Below are 10,919 nucleotides of genomic sequence, written 5' to 3' on the forward strand. Positions count from 1 at the left end.
ATCTTAATAGTTTTTAATGTGCTTCTTGCCTTGTCACAACAGCTTTGTCCTCCTATATGATGCTGAGTGGGAATGGTAAAAGTAGGTGTCCTTGCCTTTCCCCCAATCTAAGGTAGAGAGATTTTCACTATTAAGATTGCTATTAGCTGTAGGATTTTTGTAGATACACTTTATCAGCTAGAGGTAGTTCCCTTTCTCTGTGAGTTTGCTGAAGTCTTTTATTTATTTTGAGCTGGAGTCTCCCACTCTGTCACCCAGGCTAGGGTTCAGTGGCATACTCATGGCCACCACAGCCTCTGCACACTGGGCTCAGGCGATCCTTTCACTTCAGCCTTCAAAGTAGCTGGAAATATGGACATGCACCACCACGCCTGGCTAATTTTTTTTATCTATCGTAGAGATGAGGTCTTGCCATATTGCCCAGGTTGATCTCGAACCCATAGGCTCAGGCAATCCTCTCACCTCAGCCTCCCAAAATGTTGGAATTGCAGGAGTGAGCCCCTGTGCCTGGCTTGCTGAGTTTTTTAAAAATTAATTTATGTTGAATTTTGTAAAATGCTTTCTCTGCATCTGTTAAGATGGTTATGTTTTTTGTTTCCTATAGTTTGTTGATGTGGTGAACTATATTGATTGATTTTTGAATATTCAACAAGCTTCATATTACTGAAATAAATTCACTTAGTCCTGACTTGTTATCTTTTTATATATTGCTGGACATTTTGCTAACATTTTGTGGAGGATTTTTGCATCTATATTCATAAATAAATAACAAACATCAGAAGGACCTTCACTTATGGTAAAGAGGAGCTGTATACTTTGTAATAATCCTTTTGCTGAAAACAACTAGAAAAGCTGAAAAATAGGGGGAAAAGAGAAAAAAGGTTTTTTTAAAATTTTTTAATTTTAAAGATATGGGGTACAAACTTAAGGTTAGGTATACAAATGTTGATTATGCAGGTACCCTTGTTAATGAGGTGTGGGGAAAAGTTTCTTAAAATATCATGGAGCTAATCAAACTGGTCAAATCTCTATATTTAGAAGCAAGAGAATATGTCCATTAGATACCTTCATTTTACAGTTACAATTGTCATTTTAAAACTAAGGATTTATTGGATCTGACATAAATAGTTTCTTTTTTCTTTGTTTTTCGAAGGTAGATATAGATATATTAACCCACAACCTGCAGACTCTAGAGGACGAGAATAAGCACCTGGCAGACCAAATGGCTTCCCTAGAACTTCAGCAAGTCACTTCTGATTACCATGGGGTGGGTATAAAAAGGTCAGTCTACAATAGGAATTGATCACTGATGAGTTAATAAGAACAACCAGAAGTCAGGAGATAGGTTTTCTTTGTGTTTTAATAATTATCATAAATCTTGAATAACTTAGAATAAATATGGCAGAGATCACTATAGTATTCAAACAATAGCAAATTTAAGAAAACAAGAAATTAAGTCATCTATTAAACATCTGCCTTTACAAATGATCTACGATACTGAAAAGCTCTAATATATCTGGATGTTTTAAAATAGTTCATCTTCTATAAATTATGAGGAAGAAACTTGTCTTCTTTTCCTCTGTCAGATAGTTCTCTCCAATAGGCAATGAGTTATAAGTCTGATTTCTGAAGTCATTTGACAAGATCAATGCATTACAAATAAACGGTACAGTCCTTTTTTTTTTTTTCTTTTGAGTCGGAGTCTCACTCTGTTGCCCAGGCTAGAGTGCTGTTGCACATTCACGACCACCACAGACTCAACCTGCTGGGCTCAGGCGATCCTTCTGCCTCAGCCTTCCAAGTAGCTGGAACTATAGGCACGCACCACTATGCCCGGCTAATTTTTTTTATAGAGATGAGGTTTCACCAAGTTGTTCAGGCTGATTTTGAACCAGCGGGCTCAGGCAATCCTCTCACCTTGGCCTCCCAAAGTGCTGGGATTATAGGCATGCGCTACCGTGCCCAGCCTAAAGGTACAGTTCTTAAAAGATCTACTCCAAGTGAAGAGGGTTTAAGGAGATGGCCAATCTGTTAAGAAGCTTAATAATTTTCTTGTGTGCTTTCTAATACTTGAAAAAGTATTACTCATTGCTTTTATAGCATGCAAATAATCTTTGAATAGTCTATAGAAGCTCCTGATGTAAGTCTGTCTTAACCTAAGCTAAATTCTTTCACACCTTATCATAGTTGCTCATTACTGCAACTATGAAAAATTACACATACTAAGGCTAAATCTTATGTTTTCATGGCTTTCAAGTTAGACATCCTAGGTTTCAATTTTTGCCGTGACCTTGGATATGATTCTTAACCTCTCTGAGCCTTAGTTTTCTAATCTGTCAAAATGAGGATAATAACATGATGACTATGAGGTTGTTTGAGATTAAAGCAATACAGGTAAAATGTGTAGCAGCTAGCTAACCTTTAGTGAATTCTTTTTTTAATTTAATTTTTTTAATTTTTATTTTAAAGATATGGGGTACAAGTCAGGATTAGGTACATGCATGGTCTACATACAGGTGACATTTGGGTCTCCCATTGGTTCTTACCTTGCCTGGTTTAAGATCAGGTATCCTCAGTGATTTTATGTGCTCCCTCCCCTATTGAATTCTTAGTATCTGAACTTTCCCAGGGAGAAAAGCCTGTAAATGCCTGTTGGGACGACAAGATCTATTAGCTGCAATTCCTGGTACTATCTCAAACCAGTCCCATCTCTCTGTAAGATCAAAGATTCATCAATGTCCTTTACTTGTTGGCCAGGCCTCAACTGTGCTTTCCAGCCATCTGGCCTTGTCCCTCTGGAAGAACACATCTCACTCTGCCAGATTCTTTCCAGAACCCATTGCCAGCGGGCAGGCCTATGAGTGACATTGGCAAATCTTGCCAGCAATTTGGTCACTGCTGGCCACACATCTTGATAAATGTTTCCCAGTGATAACTCACATAGATACCCTAATTCTAGCTAGCAGTTCTGTCTCCAGCCAGAAGCTTCTCTGGCCAAGCCTGTCTGGAATGCTTCAATTGGCTATATGAGTCTAGAATGAGGTAGAGATTCCAGGATTTGTTTTTTAATCTCAACAATATCATTAAGCCTATTGTCATTCAATGCTGATAGTGTATTGTTGTTCTTTGAAAGTTAAGACTTGAAATTCTCAAGAAAGTGTGCCTTCTAGCATTACTTATCATTGATTTTTGGAGATATACTTATGAGTGCGTGTTGTGTGTGTAACATCAGAGACTTGAATTCAGACACACCTGGTCTGACTTGAATTCAGACACTCCCTGGCTCTATGTGCTGTGACACCTGCATATCTTAAGCTTTCACGTCTGCAGTGCCAAAAGGATCTCCTCTGTGGTGGGAGTCCCCTGGTTACTGTGCACCTCAGATTGACCTATTTGTGCATCTGCCTTCACTCTCTTCTCATGCAAGACCAGTCTCTTTTCTTTATATCCCCTTGCCCAGCATCATGCCTAACACCTGACAGGTGTTTAAGAAACATTCATTGAATGGACTCCAAAGAAAGTTATGTCTGTATTGCCAGGCAGTGAGAATTATGACATATGGAATAATAAACATTATTCTCATTTTTCCTTTCACATTTCCAATTTTAGGTATATTTTTGCCATTGCATACTCTAGTGATAGTGCAGCTTAAGTCCATTCCTGCTGGCAGGCTTACAGGGACAGTGAGAGAATGATCCAAAGCAGGAGGGTTGCCTCCTGCGTGCAGTCTGTGTGACTATCCCCCCACATCTCTCCTGGGCTTCAATCAGACTTTTAAAAATAGTGGCACCAGACAAATATAATTCCCTTACAACTGGAACTTTAATAACTTGAAATTAAACAATGAACCAAATATATTTATGTTGATATTCTGTCAGTGTACACCCGTGTGGGTGCCAAAGTTGGTTTGATTTGCTGGGGTCCCTGTCATACTGATTGTTCAATATTTTGAATGAAGGGCAGGCACAGTGGCTCACGCCTATAATCCTAGCACTTTGGAAGGCTGAAGGGGGAGGATTGCTTGAAGCCAGGAGGTTGAGGTTACAGTGAGCTATGATTGTGCACTGTACTGCAGCCTGGGAGACAGAGCAAGACCCCATCTCTTAAAAAAAATACATATTGAATAAGAATATTTACAAATTTTAGGTGTTTACAATCTGCTTACAAAACTACTTTACCAAGACACCAGTATCTCACTGATTTTACATATTCTAACAGTTTCTACTAAATTTTATAACTCACCTGGATTTCAAACATGATTTTAGAAATTAATTTGTTGATCTGGGCATGGTGGCTGAAGCCTGTAATCCCAGCACTGTGGGAGGCCGAGACGAGAGGATTCCCTAGCCTACGGGTTTGAGACTAGCCTGGGCAACTTGGTGAGACCTCGTCTCTATAATATATCAAAAAACTAGCCGGGCATGGCAGCACACGCCTCTAGTTCCAGCTACTTGGAAGGCTGAGGAGGAAGGATTGCCTGTGCCCAGCGGGTTGACACTGGGGTGACTGAACATACAACTGCACTTCAGCCTGGGTGACAGACTGAGACTGACTCAAAAAAAAAGTGCCATTATTTTTAAAATTCCTGGACATCTTTTAAAAGAGATCCAGATCATTTAAGTTTTCAAAAAACTAAAAATAAGCAAAGCTGCTTTTGGTTGTTTAGTGTTTGTTATATCTAGCATGTTTTAGATTTTATGAAATTACTGGTGTTTTTATATGCTGTATCTACACTGTACAGCACTTTGACACACCTTAGTTTGAACTGAATTTTAGATGATTAATCTGTTATTGTAGCTTTGTTTTTATAGCATTATTGACCATCCTTTTATTATTATTTTTTTGAGTCGGAGTCTTACTCTGTCCCCCAGACTGGAGTACAGTGGTAAGCTCACGGCTACCACAGCCTCGCCCTGCTGTGCTCAGGCGGTCCTTCCACCTCAGTCTTCCGAGTAGCTGAAACCACAGACATAGAACATCACATCTAGCTTATTTTTTGATTTACTATAGAGACAAGTTCTCACCAAGTTACCCAGGCTGGTCTTGAACCCCTGGCCTCAGGCAATCCTCTCACTTCCGCCTCCCAAAGTGCTGGGATTATAGGCATGAGCCACTGTGCCCAGCCTGATCATTCTTATCACTTATTTGCTGATGAGGACTTGGTCAAAACATAACCCTAAACTATAATGTTATAGTCACGGAATTATTTTGCATTATAGTTTCCAAAATAGTAGATATTATGGCAAAGGCAGAAAATTAATTGGTGATTAACTAATTATATGATAATATATTATCATTACTATTTTCTTATTATAGATAGCAGTCTACATTTCCCTTAGGTTAATTTGAAACTATTACTCTAACTGGTCTAAATGCTTTAAAAAATATTTATTTGCTTTAGTGGGAGCAACACATGGTGATTTTTTAAAACTTTAAAAAACTGAATTGTGAATGTGTATAATTATGTATGAAATATAAATATTGAGTCTAATTGAACAATAATTGAACTTAAATGCTCATAATAGTTAATAGTTTGCTAAAGCCTAATATTGGGAATAAGTTTTTATTTTGAGTATATATAATTTTAAGGCAGGTGGTACACAAGGACTAATCATTTTTTATGGCTTTTCCATAGCTTTTTATCAAGCCTTGAATATCAAAAATGCTAATTTTTCTAGCCACAGCTATTACAAAGGAGAAAACAAGGCTGCCGACTAGTGTACCTTTTCATATAACATAGGCAATCTTGAAAATATTTGGAACACAGGAAAATGGGAATTACATATTATTACATAGTCATCTAGTTTGGAATGTGTTTTTGCTTTTATTTAGAAATGTATGTATTGGGTTCACAACACTTAAAATAAAATAAAGTACCCAGCAAAGTGGTGACTGAAGCCATGCTGGAGGAGATAGTGAGGAAAATCTCTTATGTAAATTATTACCACTAGTACATGGTTTCATGGTTGTCAGCTCTCCCAAAGTTGAACGGAAAACAAAAGTCTAATCCCAGCCACTCAAGAGACCAACAAGGTGAGAGGATCACTTGAAACCTGGAGTTCAAGACCAACCTGGGCAACATAGCAAGACTCCATCTCTAAAATTTTTTTTTAGAAATTAGGTATGCTGATGCTCTCCTGTTGTCCCAGCAACTCAGGAGGCTGAGGCAGGGGATTGCTGGAATCCAGGAGTTCAAGACTGCAGTAAGCTATGATCACACAGCTACACCCTGGCCTAGGTGACAATGAGACCCCAACTCAAAAAACAACAGCAGCAACAACTAAATTCATTGGCTTAAACTGCTTTAAAGGACCTCTGTTCTATTATTCACAAATTAAGCAAATATAAACCAGAAAATAGTGATTTTGTCAATATGGGATATTTACCAATATTAGTAAGATCTTAAACAAGATTTACTGCAAATAACCCATGGTACAGCTGGTTAGACTGTGAGTGACTGAGAGTTTGTAGTCTTCATCACATTTGCTTGACTTTATGTTATCCCCACATTTGGTTTATGAGATGATTTTGACATATGGTAGTATTTCCTGTTACTATTATACTATTGACATTGACTATGGAAGGTAAAAATTCCATACTTAGTCATTCATAGTGACCTCATATTATTTAAAGGAAGTATCAATATGGCCCAAAATTTAATCAAAAGAAAGCTATATTTTATGCTCATTTTTTCTACAAAGTCTGAGAAAACCAGCATAAGAAAAATAACTGCCACTATTAAAGGCTATTTGTCATTTCATGAAATATAGAACCTTCAGTAATGTTTGTACCAGATAACACTGTGTTGAGTGTTTGAGGAAACAATGAGTTTGAGTTTCAAAAAAACATTTCTTTTGTTTTTTAGAGGATTTTTAAACTGCTTTAAGTGCCTCAGTGGTAACAGAAGTGTCTCCTACTGTTAGTGGTCATGGTCACTTGCAGCTGCTGTTTTCTTAAAGAGTTGTATAATGCGCCTCAGATGACCTGCAGTCACTGAGACAACCACACCATGTCTGGGTTGGATCAGATCTACAAAGGAATAACTGAATAACATAAAAAGAGTTAATTTACTGAAACAGCAAACCCTGGGACTCTCAAGTCTTCATACTTTTTTAGCACTCTCTGTACATGATGCCTCTTAGTACATGGTCAGACTCTAGGGAGAGACTAAAAAAGGCAGCAGTAGCAAAAATATGAACCTTGATCTTGTGACAACCGAAATGATGGGGGTGTAAACACTTGTTTAAGAAGGAAAATGGTTCTTTCTTTCCATGCCTAGAGGTACTGATGCCTGTGTTTACTTTATCAGTTAGCCCAACAGAAGGTGGAAAAAGTCTTAAGAAAAATTACTGAGAGTAAAAATCAACTGGCCTATGAAAAGGGAAAACTCCAGGTATGAGATTTACATTTTGATTTTTGTTTTCTAAGTTTTAGAAAATACCAATTGTATTGATAAACTAAATATTGCTGGATTTCAGGAAGATTAGCTCTGTCATTGTCTAATTCCATGGTCTTTGAGCCTCTTGAAGTTTGTGGCCTTGTTAACCTCCAGGTGACTCTGTTTGCATATCTATAGTTAATGCCGAAACCTAAAATTATGAAGCCAAAATTAATTCTGTGACTGTCTGAAGCTTTATTATAATTATTTTATGCTGGTATGCTGGCTATTCACTGAGAATGTAGAGAGCCTATGACACTTCCAAAAAGAAATAACCCTGGAACTTGGGACTCAGAGGCAATAGAATAGACCTGAATCTGGTGACACCGCTGTTTTGCTGCTGTGGGCTTGGTCCCTACAGCAGCCACAGGGCAGGAGGCTTGACACCAATATGGCTGAGCCTGATTTGGACCAGCTCCAGTAGAAACAATGAAGGCCAAATCATGGTGCTGAGCCTTAGCTATACATTAGGGTCACCTGGGAAGTTTTTAAATGCTCATGCAGGGAAGTGTGTGATGCCTGTCATTTACTATGAAATGCATCATAGAAAAATAGGTTGATGGATGGACAGAGCAAATAATAGATGAGTAGCTATGTGATAAGCAAATAAAAGAATGCTAATGGTAGAATTTGGATGGTGGGCATATATATGTTCATAGTAAAATTCTTTAAGTTTTTCTATATGTTTAACAATTTTTATACTAAAATGTGGGGAGAGGCTGGGAGCAGTGGCACAAGCCTGTAGTCCCAGCATGGGAGGTTGGAGGATCACTTGAGGCCTGGAGTTAGAGACCAGCCTGGGCAACATAATGAAATGCTGTCTCTTCAAAAAAAATGTAAAAATTAGCCAGGCATGGTGGCGTGCACCTGTAGTCCTAGCTCCTTGGGAGGCTGCAGCAGGGGGATCACTTGAGCCCAGAAGTCCAAGGTTACAGTGAGCTATAATCATGCCACTGCACTCCAGCCTGGGTGACAGAGTAAGACTCTGTCGTTTAAAAAAAAATGTAGTGAGAAAAATTCTTATTCTTACTAGAACTATACCATAGATCAATAACATAAAAATCTCAGGGTAAGCAGAAATTCCTTTGTCCCCAGACATCATGAGGGTCATCAGCTCCTGTTGTAGCCTTTTGCCCACGGGACCCCGGGCAGCACCCCCGCTAGGTTCGGCTCCTTTCCGGGCGGCGGCGACGCTGGGAGCCACTGGGTCTCGGTTTTGGGAAGCCATCCAGGAGGCGCCGAACCTTTTCAAATGGGTGGGAACCATTCATGGAGCAGCTGGAACAGTGTATGAAGACCTGAGGTATAAGCTCTCTCTGGAGTTCCCCAGCGGCTATCCTTACAATGCGCCCACAGTGAAGTTCCTTACGCCCAGCTACCACCCCAACGTGGACACCCAGGGTAACATCTGCCTGGACATCCTGAAGGATAAGTGGTCTGCCCTCTATGACATGAGGACCATCCTGCTCTCCATCCAGAGAGAATCCAACATCGATAGCCCTTTAAACACACTTGCTGCTGAGCTCTGGAAAAACCCCACAGCTTTTAAGTACCCGCAAGAAACCTACTCAAAGCAGGTCTCCAGCCAGGGGCCCTGACCCGGGCCATCCAGCCTCTCCTGTGTCGTATTTTATTTTATCTTTTCCTTAGATGGTCTGTCCTTTCCTTGATCTTGAGCAGTGGTGTTATATTTGTTTTGTTTGTTTTTTAAATTAAGTCTTTGAGTGAGCCCTTGTGATGTATATTAAATAAATATGTTTTCATTGTTTTTTTCCTTAAAAAAGAAAATCTCAGGGTATAGGCTGTAGACTCCAGTATTTTTTCTCGATGACTCCAATTGCAGCCACCATCGAGGACCACTGGACTAACTGGCATGACAGGAGGCCCAGCTAGGCTTGGGAAAAATATACTGGAGTCTTAATTTGTTTTCTGTTTCTATAACAGAATTCCTGGGTAGTTTGTAAAGAAAAGAAGTTTGTTTGGCTCACAATTCTGGAGACTGGAAAGCCCAAGATCAAAAAGCCTGTGTCATGAAGGCCTTGGCTCGTGGCAGAATGCAGAGGGGGAGGCAGGAATGTGCTAAGAGACCCAACAGTTGGTCTTTTTGAGAAGGGAGTTTTACTATAACACTGCATACGCCCACCATTCAGATTCTACTGTTAACTTTATTTGATGTGCTTATCACATATCTATTCATCAGTTGATCTCTTCTTCCAAAATTTCTAGCAGAATTACTGGGCTGTAGGATGTGCATGTCTTGAATTTTACTAGATTTTGTCAAATTTCTTCTAGAAATAGTTATGCCAACTTTAAAGGCAGTGTATGTAAGAAGATATATTAACTAGGTTCATTAGAGTCACATGTGTTAAAATGGATTAATCTCATAAAACAATACTATATACTGTTTAGGGATAAATAAATGGTAAAATTATTTTTGAAAGAATGGGATGAAACGCAATTGTACACCTAACCCTTAACTGTACCCCACAAAACCATAATAAAAAATATTGATTAATAAAAAAAAAAAAAGAAAGAATGGGAATGATAAATACCAAATTCAACATAGTGGTTAACTCTAGGATAGAGGGAACAGATTTGGTTAGCATAGGCTACACAGGTTTCAGTTGCACTGATGTTTTATTTGATTAAAGCTTTATTTGATTAAAGATGTGATGTTACTGTATATGTCTGAAGGGTTTCCATCACTTTTAAAATTATTTTTGAACTTATGTCAGTTTGAGTTCCTTAGCTTTTCTCTAATCTATTGTTGACCCTGTCACATCAACTGGATTCCAAAATTATGTTAGCTCCCTGGACCCTATGAGCTACTGTATTTGTGATCTTAATTTAGAAGTTAGGAAATGTTTTGTTTTGTCCCCTTAATATATGTATTATTAACCTATAACATATAAACCAAAAAGTGCACAGGGCACAGCCTGATGAATTTTTTATAAGGTAAATGTAATCTATGTGATCAACACTCAGATCAAGAAATAGAGCATTTCCAACACCCAGACCTCTTCCAGGAACAGTCCCACACAGAGCTAGTTACCATCCTGACTTCTAATGCCTCAGCTTAGTTTCTAAGGTTGTACTTTATACAATCACATAAATATAGACACAGTATATACCTTTTTATGTCTTGCTTCTTTCACCCTTTCTTATAATTGTGAGATCCAGCCATGTTTTTGTTTACTGCTGTTGTTTTTTGGCTTACATTGCTACATGGTATTCCATTTGTGAGTATATATCACTTATCCCCAAGAGTGACTTTTTTTTTATCAATATTTTTTATTATGATGTTGTAAGGTACAGTTAAGGGTTAGGTATACAAATATGCTTCATTTCGGCCCCCTTGTTGATAACAGGTGTCTCCCCGTACCCAGACAGATATTTACTACCATTAGTCCCATCCCTCTTCCCCTCCCCCCATAGTTTCCCACCACTGTCAGTCATTTTCTTTTTTTTTTTCTTTTTTTTT

At 38.6% G+C, this 10,919-nt stretch overlaps 1 protein-coding gene and 1 pseudogene across 1 annotated transcript in view; both read left to right on the forward strand.

Annotated features, from left to right (window-relative positions):
- CCDC150 (coiled-coil domain containing 150) overlaps positions 1–10,919 on the forward strand; it is a 76,334-nt gene that overhangs the window by 42,949 nt on the left and 22,466 nt on the right. Inside the window, exons 13-14 of the mRNA XM_008069476.2 lie at positions 1,154–1,267; positions 7,310–7,393. Of these exons, the coding sequence (XP_008067667.1) occupies positions 1,154–1,267; positions 7,310–7,393 (198 nt within the window). The remainder of the gene's footprint in view (positions 1–1,153; positions 1,268–7,309; positions 7,394–10,919) is intronic.
- On the forward strand, positions 8,539–9,096 carry LOC110596667 (annotated as a pseudogene).

The sequence above is a fragment of the Carlito syrichta genome, unplaced genomic scaffold (assembly GCF_000164805.1).
Source record: "Carlito syrichta isolate Samal-C Ts95f unplaced genomic scaffold, Tarsius_syrichta-2.0.1 Scaffold312064, whole genome shotgun sequence".
Taxonomy (NCBI): domain Eukaryota; kingdom Metazoa; phylum Chordata; class Mammalia; order Primates; family Tarsiidae; genus Carlito; species Carlito syrichta.